At 48.1% G+C, this 12,704-nt stretch overlaps 1 protein-coding gene across 1 annotated transcript in view; it reads right to left on the minus strand.

Moving 5' to 3' along the window:
- Positions 1-9,747, minus strand: part of CSUI_009780 (fha domain-containing protein) — a 12,806-nt gene extending 3,059 nt beyond the window's left edge. The window contains exons 1-8 of the mRNA XM_068069889.1: positions 8,377-9,747; positions 6,517-7,540; positions 4,949-5,631; positions 3,748-4,096; positions 2,628-2,878; positions 1,996-2,120; positions 1,202-1,361; positions 481-600 (exon numbers count right to left, since the gene is read on the minus strand). Of these exons, the coding sequence (XP_067918134.1) occupies positions 481-600; positions 1,202-1,361; positions 1,996-2,120; positions 2,628-2,878; positions 3,748-4,096; positions 4,949-5,631; positions 6,517-6,677 (1,849 nt within the window). The 5' untranslated portion in view covers positions 6,678-7,540; positions 8,377-9,747. The remainder of the gene's footprint in view (positions 1-480; positions 601-1,201; positions 1,362-1,995; positions 2,121-2,627; positions 2,879-3,747; positions 4,097-4,948; positions 5,632-6,516; positions 7,541-8,376) is intronic.
- Positions 9,748-12,704: the final 2,957 nt, after the last annotated feature.

Raw genomic sequence — 12,704 nt, forward strand, 5'->3', positions numbered from 1 at the left:
ATAGATAGACAGAGATAGATATAGATATAGATATAGATAGATAGATATAGATAATGTACGTGTACGGAGATCTGTCATATACATGCAGGGAAGAACGGAAGATATTGGCGACAGCTGGCCTGTCTACTGCCACTTCTTACAGTAGCAGCTAGCGACCCCTGGATCATACCCGGCAACTAGCCCTATGCATCTATACGTATAGAGAGAGATAGAATATACAGCCGCCGGGGGGACACACACCGTGACATCCTCTCAATAATCCACACGGGAACTCTCCGTCGTCTGTATATCTACATGGCAGCCCCTAGGCTAGGAATGAGCAGACCCACACGACACATAGGAAAGTACGATAAACTCAATGATTTACTGAAGAGACGATCACTGAATGTCTAACGAAGGACTATCTGCCGAAAAGGCCACACAGAAAGAATTCCTTCTCTTTGAAGAGAGATTCTCTTTCTCTCAGTTCTTTCTTCTCACCCGTAAGCATAGGATCGTGGCGCTGCACCTCATGCGAGACATCAGCAATCGGGGGCGCATTAACAGCCGCTTCTTGTAGAGAGAACTTCACTACACTCCGTCCAACTTGCAAGGAAATATCTGTTTATCAGTCATATATACCCATACATCCCATACACACACACATACACATGCATGCAAGAAAAAGAAGAGCACCTTTCCCTAGACGCATACCTACATCTTTATGTATGAATATTCGTATATAACGTCGGTTACATGACGGCGAAATACAGAAAAGGAATACAGAAAAGGGCTTTTGTGTAAGTAGATCGGTTCTTAAGGAGGAGACACGTGTGTAACGCCACCTGCTTTCATAGAGAGGTGGCTGACGCATGCCCTTGCTATTAGAAGGAAATGGAGAAGATAAAAGGGAGACAGGGAGAGAATCCACCGTATAATTCAGATCTATATCTTACACCCATAACATAAGATCAAGACAGCCCACCCCCTCGGGAAGCCTTCTTGATTTGGTCTTTTCTCCAACGCACTGCATACCCCCAGACAGCCTCTCTCGAACGAGGTGAGAAAGTAGAAGAAAGTCAAATGAACTCGGAAGGCATCAATCCATAAGTTCTCTATCCTTACTCCACAGAATTCTGAAAAACATGATGAAAAAAAGCATCATTCATCCTCCGTGTCTAGCTAGCTAGCTAGCCAACATGTCTAGATGTGTTCTTCCTACCTGTGTCTCCAATGGGGAAAGCCTTTCTAAGAGAGACCAGAGTGCCGAACTTGGAGTTATGATCTTCAAGTTGGAAGTGGCCTTCCACGAAGCGAATTGTCGCGTGATAACGAGATATAGAGACATCAGGAATTCGTACATCAGATTCATGGCCTCTCCCCTGCAGAAGAAGAAGTCCATGAAAAGGTAGCCAAGTGTACATGCATCACCAAAGATATACACTTGAAAAAGGAAAAGGCATCGTATCACTCGAAACCACAGACACAACGTGACGCAGCGAGAGAAACAGACGAATAAAGAGGAAGAGACAGAACAAGAACTCTCCCAGATACTTCGCCTATGTCCATGTCTGCACTTCCGCGCTTCTCACTCCGTCCCACCCAAATCTCGACATCACAAGCCCGTCCCCCCCTCTGGCATTCACTTCGAACAGCTAGCTAGCTAGCTAGTTGCCTACGTAGCTCACTAACTGTCTACCTTGGGAACGTAGCAAGAAGAAACACCAAGCCGCGATAAACAACTACCGTCCACCAACGGACAGAGAAAGAACACACTGCCATCACCTTCACGTGCGAGACACCTGAACTCGGGACAAGAAAAGAAAAAGACGGCCAGAGAAAGATTGGAAGTTACCTGATGTGCAAAATCATCATAGATATGTAAGGAAAGAAGGCTTCAACTTCTTCTAGGCAGGAACGAGAAAAAATACAAAGGAGAGAAAGAGGATAACAAACATAAGAAAGGGTAAGAAGAAGAAAGTAGGGAGGTACTGACTCCGATTTGATGATTCTTACTAGTTTCAGATCCTTTTTGGATGCCATGCTGATCACATGTACACCCTTCTGCTGAACTCCCACCATATTCTCCAGCACTATAAACGGAGGTTCCGTCCGGGGAACTGACACAACTTGCATGCGATCTAGAACAGACATGAAGAAACAAAGACACCAACAACACAACGGCCCATATGTATGTATCCTCTACACAACTAGATGTGTACGGACGTATGAATCATAGATGGATACAGAGATTAAAGAGAGGTAGATAGATAAATATGAATAGATTAAAGATAGATGAATATACTAGGCAGTAGTAGTGACAGTAGTTTGGTGGTTAATTTACTTCGTATTCTCACAGAAGAAGACCTTAACAAGAATACAATCCTCCGTCCTTGTATCGATCGCCTCAGCAGCCTAAATCGGTAAGTTCATAATTCTACAGCAGTGTGTGAGCAACCCACCACTCCATTCCCACCCTTACAAAGAAATAGAAGAGAAAGAAAGAGAAAGAGAAGTCATCGAGACAGGTGAAGAAAACGACAGCGCTCGACACAGAGAAAACAAACGAGAAAGATGTGCCCTCTTCTTGTTATCTCCTCCGCTCCTTTCACAACATTCTTCCATTCATTCTTATGCCTTCAGCTTACCGACAGTAGCTCCATCATCCCTTTCATATTTGATTGCCGTAGGGTAAGGAACTTTGCATAGCTCGCAATAGATTTGCTTGAAGAAGAAAGCGCTTCTCTGCTGTTCGCTATTCAGATTAAGGCGTCCATTGATCCAGTGTCTTAAGCACTGTACATGAACGAACTTTATACTTCCTTTACATTCACATGGCGAAATCAGGGGATCTCCTTCTTGGTTTCCCTCCAGCAGACATATGCGGCACTGCATCTCTCTAAATTACACACAATACAAGAAACACACAAAAGTGAACTACATGGACAACCATCGAATCTTATCCCACTACTATCACTCACCCACCACCCCTCCCTATACCGGTATGAACATATAGCTATACACACCATAGACATAAGTATGTATGCATGTCTATACCTCTCTCTACATATACATATACCATATACGTATGTAAGCAGGCAAATACATCTATATAGGTAGGTAGGTACGCATTTACATCTATATAAATATACATGTATACCACAGATACATGGCACAATACGTGTTGGATAGGGTCTCCTGAGCCGTGAACTAGAACTACAGCTATGCATGGGACAGGCTCCATCATCACCTTGTCACCTCTGAACAAAAGGCGAGCGCTTAATCAACCTCTCAGACACTCTTCCACTGTTTAGGCAACGGCATACATGAAGACATGCACCATAGACACAGATAGAGATAGACAGACATATATCGACTAATGAGCTGCCCATTAGGATGAGATCACATACAGGCCATGATGATTTTAACCTGTCTTTATACACACACAGCGGAACACATATGCATCCACCACATACTGCCATCATATTTGAATTCATGTACACATATGTGCATACACATACGCGCAGATATACATATATATATATATACATGTGTACACACATGTATATATATCATATCGCATGCATACACACATCAAATATATCCATAGACAGATTCTACACACGTCCGATGTCACTCCTAGGGGTCGCACGTATGCTGTTTCCAGTTGTCTGCTACTAAGAAGCACACCATCACTCTATGTCCCTTTACTCCTTCTTCATCCCTTCTTTTTCTTCTTTCCTTGATCTTCTCTCTTCTTTTGCTTACTCAGGTGCAGCTTTGGATACAGGAGGTTCTCCATCTTCAAGCTTGAGTTCGCCGTCTTCTGAGAGGCCCCCTCCTGATAGATTTGGATCAGAGCTTCCACACGACGTGCCTGCGCTATCACCTCCTCCTCCTCCTTGGTTACTATTACTACTATCTTCTCCCTTTCTCTTGGTCACAAGCTGTTTGACACGGAGCTTGAATCTTCCAAGCTTGATAACGTCTCCCTCTTGTAGAATATGCTTATTATCGTTATGCTCTCGAACAATCGACCAGAGCTTCTTCGGAATTAGAGTCGTTGAAGATGACGAACCGCATAAAGAACGATCTGCTGGGACAACGATGAATTTACCTGTAGATACAAACAGACGATCAAAGGACCAACACAAAACAGGTGCCAAGTAGACTCTTTCAGTCTTCATATAGAATGCAAGCATGTACATAGACAGAGACAGAGGATAAGACAGAAGATAGCAGCATAAAACCAGGACAGGGAATAAGAGAAAGACAAAGGATGAATGTCTTCTATAAGAAAAACGACCTACAGGCAAGAGCGGCCTCATGTTTCTCTCTCTCTAACTTCGTTCACGTAAGTAAAAAGAGGAGGAAACAAAACAACGCGAAGAAGAGACAGAGAGAGGACAGACACAAAGACAAAGACAGAAAGGCAGCTATTTGTTTGACGCGGGGGGAGAGGGAGGAAAGGATCATCGAGACCCGTACCATCGCCGTTCTCTACATGATGACTTTCCTGTCTAGATGCGTCGAACGGTGTCTCGTCTACACAATGCAGATATACCTGAGAAAAAAGAGATCCCCTGGGATAGAAATGTATGTATGCACATACTTGTAGTGCATTAGATACATCTCCACCCCCTTTCACACCCCGATGCTCATACAACACATCGACGCACATCCAGCTACTTCCTCTTTCAAGAAACAACTGAAAACCAACAGCAGCATGGGTCTCTTCCACTCCAAAATCATATGCATGGCTGTATACAAACAAGAGACCTCCTCCTTCCTATTCTCCCCCCCCCCTATTCTTCACACCTTCACAAGTCCTCCTCCTATCTTCTTCTACTCAACTAACACGGCCCTCATTCTCTTCCTCTTCCACACGACCTTCTCTTACCCTCCACCTACTCATCCCCTCCAGATAACGAGACACACAGAAGAGTCCCATCTGCAGATGATCTCTTACCATCTTTAGCACATTTGATCGAAAGAAGAAAATCTGTATTCACCGGAGGTGTCGGGGGTGTCGATCTCTGTTGTTGCTGGTGTGGCTGTCCTCCTCCTGCTGCGACTACTGCTGCTGCTGCTGAGGCTTCATCTCCCTCTTGATTGACTCCCCCTCCGCCTAATAGAAGGAGAGACGACCCTCCTGCGGCACCCGCCCCCCCCTGAGCAACGCCTGCTGCTGCCTCTCCTCCTCCGGTCGCTGGTGATGTATTGAATCCACTAGTATCATTGGCGTTGTTAGGGATCGTGCTAGTTGGGTTAGGGCCGCTACTTGACCCGTCTGGATTATTATGGGTTGCTGAAGGAGCTCCTTGACTGACACCTGCTGCTGCTGAAGAAGAGGACGAAGAGGATGCAGTAGAAGAGGAAAAAGACGATGACGATGATGTTCCTATGCCTCCCGACGAAGACGTCACAGGAGAGGTTGTAGGAGGTGGCACACCAACGGGTGAAGAAGAAGGTGGGGGAGGAGGAGGAGGACAAGGGATAGGGGCGGTCTCTGATACACAACTGACGTCAGCATCTACTCGGAAGAGACGTGCGGACCGCGTAACTATGAATTGCTTTACGTTCACATGACGTGTCTCATAGTCAAACAGATCATGAGAATCTCGATGCCATGTTGTACACTCCACCCTGAGACTGGACAGAAAAGAAATACCCACACACAAACAAAGCAGCAAAAGTGAAGTTACCTTGGCATCTCATCTTGTCACCTGTTTCATGGCGACTCATACGATGTCCGCTTTGATAAAGAAGAAGAAAAGTCCATCATCACAATAGTCGCCCAGTTTCTCTCCCCCCTGGACACCACCTCAAAGTGACGACCCAGTGTTTGCTTGATCAATACAGACAGACAAGGTGCATGCGCATGCATGCACTCTGTAGGGGAAAAAAAAAAAGACCTATAGTAATAATATGTAGTACGTGCGTGTGTGAGGCCATTCTTACTGGAAGCCGAGGTCGCTAACCGAATGTACACATCAACCTGCAGAAAGACGTTAAGTACTGCAACTCGTAGGTAACAATACAACCCCCCCCCGCAAAGATAGGCATCATGTACAGACACTCAACAGACTGACAATACAGCCCCGTACATAGACAGAATTATGCTGTTGTTTATCCATCGGAATGTAATCGCGGAAAAGTCACCCCTCAAAATGCTCCCCGCTGCTGTTCTCTAGAGTGGATCTAGTCACACGAAGGGGTGCTTCCGAACCTACTGATTACAATACGGCACTCTCTATCAGTGCACTAAACCAAAGCCCATCGAGCCTCCTCCTATGTAACGCGTTACCGCAAAGCGTCATCCCCCTATGTGACATATTATTGCGATTTGAAGTGATGCCTGTACGTGAGCTTCCTGTGTATATGCTTGTCCGTATGTATAGCTGTATGTACTCTTATGTCCCTACGCAACCTTCTAAGGACAAGCAGATAGAGAGATATATAGATGGATAGATATGGATGGAGAGACAGATATAGAAACATAGATTACAGACAGATTAAAGATAGACATCGACGTACGCAGGTTGCATGGGGACAAGCTGTTGAGATGACTGAGGAGAAGGAGAGAGGACAGCTGAGGTGGCACCAGATGAAGATGATGAGGCTCCCTCCCCACTACTTCCGCCTCCTCCTCCCCCAGGGAAAGGAGGCAATATAACTGCTGGTTGCTGATACTTCATTGTCTTTCGGCTATTCTTAACTGTATAGAATACGTATGACGGACTATAGACGAGTGTATAACGTTTGCATTAAAGGGAATAAGATGAGCAATAACACGGGCAGCTGGGAAAGACCGCCGCAAGGCACCTCATGGGATGGTCTCTCCCGGTGACTGAAGGAGAAATTCCTGTCTCTTGTAGGAAAAGAAGAAAAGTTCGGATCGGATATCTGTTCCTTGTTCCGGAGGGAAGGGGGAGATTCATAGACTGGTTGATAGGCACCAAGCGAGAGATGTATCTAGATCGATCAATGGATCGATACATTAACTGTTTGTCCCGTTGAGTGTATGTACACCCGCCACTCCATTCTCGTCTGCTGTGTCATCCAACAACCCGCTCTCTGTCTTGTCGATGAATTAATTCTCTGTCGTCTTTTCTTTTTCTTAACTTCCGACAACCAGCGCAGCTGACTGAAGAAAGAGAGGAGAATGAAGATCATAAAGAGGATATAAAAAGAGACGTGAGAAACAGCACGAAACTGTGTCTAGTGTTGTTCTTCCTTCTCGCGTTCCATACATCAAAAGACAGTTTAAGAATCTGTTATGGAACTCAGGGGAGATGCAGAAGTAGGGGAAGAAGAGGGAGAAGAGGAAGGAGTCTCTTCATGAAATCGTACGAAGAGGAGTTGAAGAGGAGTTCAAGAAAAGAAAGAAGAGGAAGAGAAAGAAGAGAAAGAAGATTTCCGTCGTCGTCTTCAAAGATCCATGTTGCTAATGGTAAGAAGAGAAGAAGAACGAAAGAGACCAACCACTCCGACCAACCATGAACTTCTACACACTGATACTACTGATGCTGCTGGGAATGATGGACAGGTGGTCGTGAACCTGTGAAAAAACATCCAGGAAAGAGAGAAGAAGAAAACGACCCCCACATAAGCCAAGCAGCAGGATAACCGTACGAATGAGAGACTGAAAGAGATCTTTAACTGTATTCCGTCTACCTACCTTCAGTCTATCTATCTATTCACTATCTATCTTTAAACCCGAAATAACAAAAGAGCTTCACAGCTCTTCACAGTACAGAATCCCTTCACCTTCCTGCTTATTTCCTGTAAATGGCGTTTGAAACCGTTATACATGATACACATGTACATATATAGAGCGAGACGTCACGCAATCTCGTCCGAGAAGAGAGTCACCCGGCGTAGGCACATTCGCATCAAGTGAAGGTGAGTGGGTCTCCCCCGCGGTGTATGTACTCTACGCTCAACCTACACGACATTTTGCTAGCAAAATCTAACAGTAGGAAAAAAGAAAGAGCAACGGACGCCCAGGGATGACAAAGAGGCGTCCTCCTCTAACACGCGAAAGAATCGGCTGCTCGCTCTAGCTTGATCACTGCGAGTTAAGAGGTGGATTTTCATAGAAGAGAAGGTGCAGTTTAGACCTCAAAGACAACGAACTGCAATCGATATATCGAAGGAGAGACACGGCAGTTGCTGCTACGAGATATGAGATCGAGAATCCCCTGAAATACACCCGTGCCTGCTGCTTGCGTCCATCCCTTTGTTTAAAAAAAAAGGCGCCGAAAGAGAAAAGATTTGTGGAACACGCTGTGAAGTCTCATTCACATCCGTACGAGGGACATGAACCCCCCCATGGCTGAGCGGTGACGCTAGTACAGTTCGGAAAGTGTCATCATAAGAGGCAGGCGAGCTTACAGGGGGAGCAGGAGCGAGGACGAAGGAAGAAAAGGGACGGACAAACGGCCGTATGATGACGCGGAAGAAAAGAGCTGGACGGAAATTCGAGGGAGGAAACAGTTAGGGCTGAAGAACGAGTGAGGGAATCAACAGCAAATCGAGCAGTACACCACCGCTGCTTCCCGTACACCGGTAAGCAGAAGAAAGACATTAGAGCGACGACGGATTTCGTCGGGCCGTCATCACGTGAAAAAAACAGCCTAAGGAAACCGGCAAGCTGGGGAAAACAGACAAATCAGAAGGCGTACACCTCACCGAGTGCGCGGAAACGAGAGAAAAGCATAGCGCCCATTCCAAAAGAAGAAGTAACGAAAAAACAACTAGACAGAAACACACATGGAAAACTCACTCCCGAGAAGGAGGACCAGAGCAGACCAAAGAGTAGAGCACCGCTGCTCACAGGGCCGCGCAACTTGGCAAAGAGAAGGAAGGAGGAAGGAAAAAAAGAGGCGGCTGCAAGCAGAAACAAGTCCTTCCTTGAGGCGGCTTTAAAAAGCGGAAAGACAGATGGAGATCTGTCTGAAGAAGAATGAGCAGCGCCAAAAAATTCTCCCTCTTTTTGCAAGAAAACACCCGCGGAGGCGGCGGAGAGCGACGACGGACGCGGTTCCTGCTCCCGGCGGTGCTATTACTGCTGCTGCTGGTCTGCCCGAGTCAGAAGAGGACGGAGAAATCCGACGCCGAGAAGAAGAAATTCTCAGCTGGCAAGAAACAGACAAGCACTGATCATGAGAAAGATGGACACGAAACATGTATGGATTGTCGAAAAGCGACGAGACTTTCTACATAACAAAAAGAAGGGTTGTTACGTTTGGCCAGTCCTCCTCCGCGAGTGGGCGCAAGCGGCGTTCGTTGTTGGCGCGACGACCATCGGCCAGTAGGGCTGACAGGCGTCCGTCCGTTTGTGCGGTTTTTCTTCAATTTCCTTGAGCGGTCCTCTGTTGGATTTGTGGTGAAAGTTAGGAAAATGAAGAAAGGTCACAAAGAGAAGCAACAACTCTGCCAGAAAAGAGGATGGCCGCAAGCGTTGTATGTATGTATGTCACGCCACGCGAGCCCTGGATTGGGTGATTGATGTTATCGCGGTATAAGCATAAACATACATAATGCGCTTGGTGATGAAGACCGCCCGCCGTGTGGATGGATGATGGATGATGGATGCTGCGTTCGGAGCACACACAATCGTCCGCCCGAGACCCCCGATGATAAGAAGAGAGCGGAAGTTTTTCAAAGGAGTCGCCAATCCGTTGATCCCTTTTCCCCTTTTTCTATGCGGAAGTTCGTTAAGAGAGCGAGTTGATGTTGTTGAGTTCAAACCGTTGTGACCACCTATGATATGTACCAGCCGGAAGCCGCCGCCGCCCACGCACTTGGATAGCAACAGTCGTAGTAGCAATCGACGCAGGGAAGATGCCTCGCCGCTGGTGGAGCGAGCGCCGCCGAGCAACAGCAGCAACTCACAGCAGCTGCCGCGACAGAGGAGAAGGAGGAGGACAACAAGGTAGCATTTTCTCGGTTGGTCGGACGGATACCGCTACAAGTTGGCGTGCGCACTGTTGTCGTCCCCGTTTTGATGCGGAAATTTTTCATTTCTGCACTGCAGATAGATGCAGTTTTTCTCACGTCTTCGATGTGCCCGCGGTGCTGCTCACAAGAAAAGTATCATTTTCCTGCAAGAAACAGTTTCCGCACAACGCACCGCATCTTTCTCGTTGTATGTAGAGGTGACCTCCCCCATTAGGGGCCGTGGGCCCTAATCTACCCACGTCGAGCCGGAGAGAGACTTGCAGGCCGGCTACCAGACACCTAAATTCACTTCACTTTTTTTTTCTTTTCGGCATCAACCGCTTCCCATTGTCCATTTTGCAATCGAATATAGGAGCCCCGCCATAAAGAGCGGTGATTAGCTAGTTTTTCAGTAAAACAGTTTGGTTGACAAAGACAAGGAAAAAAAAAGGCGGATTGGTGAGTCCAACAACACGGATGTGATACCGCGGCGTTGTCGTTCGAGTGAGCTGAGTTACTAGACGCAGTGTTAACTACAGTCCTACGGTACGGACGACAATACAGGAAGACACGTTGGAGGCGAAGTGACAAGGTGCTAATAGATTCACGTGTCAGAAACGTCTCTGGCTGCCGAACAGAACGCCAAAAAGCCATTATGTTGCCCAGGGAAAAAGTCTTTCTCCTAGCTGCTAGTCCCCGTGCACGCGTGCGTCATTGGAGATTTGTGAACGTTCGGGACAAAACTGACCGGCGAGAAGTGACGTCATTCCTCGTTGCACCTTCTGGTATTAAGTGTTGCAATGCGGAGAGTCCACCGTCTAGCTATTTGCCGATGGATGAAAAGGTCATACGGACAAGGCGATGTCCATGTGATACACTAGGCTTGACCTACCTGAAAACCTTTTCGGTTATAGAGATTCACATGCAAGATGACAAGGGTACAGTACAAGGGGCTCCGGCTTTCCCTTGGCGGACCCCGGCGACCCGTTAGACGTCTCTGGGGTCCAGGACGAGCAAACAAACACAAACGTTGTCACAAGTGGTCCTGCAGTCTGGCCAGTCTGATTGTAGCGTGCCGATCCGAGCTGAGTGGAGCCCACCGCGACAGCCGTGTTTTGTCCTGATGCATTTTCGCTTCATCAGTGACTACTTAGAAATCGCTGCTTCCCGGCCAGAGAAAACGGATTCCCGTAGGGGGGCCTAATACAGGTTGTTGATGACACGCTCAGGAGAGCTGCACGGAACACCACACACACATGGCCACCTCAGGGTCCTCTGCGTGAAGATTACAAAGCTGAGGCGCTGTAAGAGCGGGGACATGGGTCCGGTGCTGCGGAAGTCCATCCGCCCCTAGCATAGTCAAAAGAGAGCGGACTCTTCGAGTTAGGCGTGCTGCCCCTGTCCTCAGGGAAAGCCGTTATGAAGTGCGTGGCTCTGACTAGACACGCGGCCTGCAGCCAAACTTGACGGCCGTGCTACTCAGTCGTGCCCTCGCCTGCACGTCTCGTAGGCAAGAAAGAAATTCAGTCTCACAGGATTGCACAGCACCCTTCCACCACACGGGAGTTACAATGTTTGGTGCAGCTGCCGATGAGCGTGAAGTTGAGAGTAGGTCTGTCACTGAAACCTGCAGTTCGTTTCGTCTTCGCGCAGCTAGAGCCTGCCTGTTTCCAAACAGCTGCCTCGAGCAGGGCTGGCACAGCACAGCCCGGAACACACTCCCTATGCCATGCCATCTGCGACCGGTAAGCAGGGCGCCCCCGATAGTCTCTTCGGCAGGCGGGCCTGGCGCATCGTTTCTCATGCTACGCTTCAGGTTGCTTGCAAACACAGAAACCACCCCGGGGTTCGATATGTGTCTACAGAAACACAAAGGTGATCTCCGTAACTCCGGTCTCTTGCTTGAGAGACCCTAGTATGGATCATATGACTAGCCCATTACAAGGTGCCCTGTGTGCTTCCGACCGTGACATCATCGCTACTTAGGAGAGCGTACGCGGGCGGGGCGCCATGACGCTGTCGGGGTATACCAACACATACTGTCGACGCCGCCCGGGAGTGGTGCCCCTGTACCCCGTGTGCCGACGGGTCTTTTTGGGACCCTCTGTCCCGTATTCGCGACCATATCAGAAGCACACGAGCCTGGCACCTTGAAAAGCCTACCGTCTCTCAATTTCCTACTGTGTTTGTTCGGGTAGTGGCCGAGCCGACTGGACTGGCTTACACGTAAGTTTTCCCACATCAAACTGTGTGTCGCCCCACACGTCCTTCCTGGCTATCATTACAGGCACATAAGAGTACATCATTTGCGACTCCCGACGAGGGTGTGATGCCCCTGGAAATTTAGCAGCAACATCTGCGCCGAAGTGGAAGCGTGAAACTTACCTTCTCAAAGCACCGCACGCACCTCGCCAGAAGGAGCATCTTCGTCGCATGCAGTGGCGTTGATGTCGATTCCCTTCCAGCGGATCGCTGCCAGGCCGAGTACCGGGCCACAGGGTCAGTTAACATTGTCCGCGTGCGAAAAAGACAGTTCACTAGCACAGAGCTGGCAAGGAATTCAGCTGCGCCGTGGTCGCTTTCTGGAAGCGTGGACGGAGTCCGGAGATTCCGGCTTTGGAGAGTACCACCACCCGCGGCGGCTCACAGCGGCTCTGCCGAGAACATGGCTGATCTTAGTAGCAAACCGGTCGTCACAGCACTGTCAACACCGTGCCTCCGGAGATTCCGTAAACGGCTTGGTTTACATCCCCGTTACTCCGGTCAATGTCACAGCCCGG

Source organism: Cystoisospora suis (assembly GCF_002600585.1).
Source record: "Cystoisospora suis strain Wien I chromosome Unknown contig_6033, whole genome shotgun sequence".
Lineage (NCBI taxonomy): Eukaryota > Apicomplexa > Conoidasida > Eucoccidiorida > Sarcocystidae > Cystoisospora > Cystoisospora suis.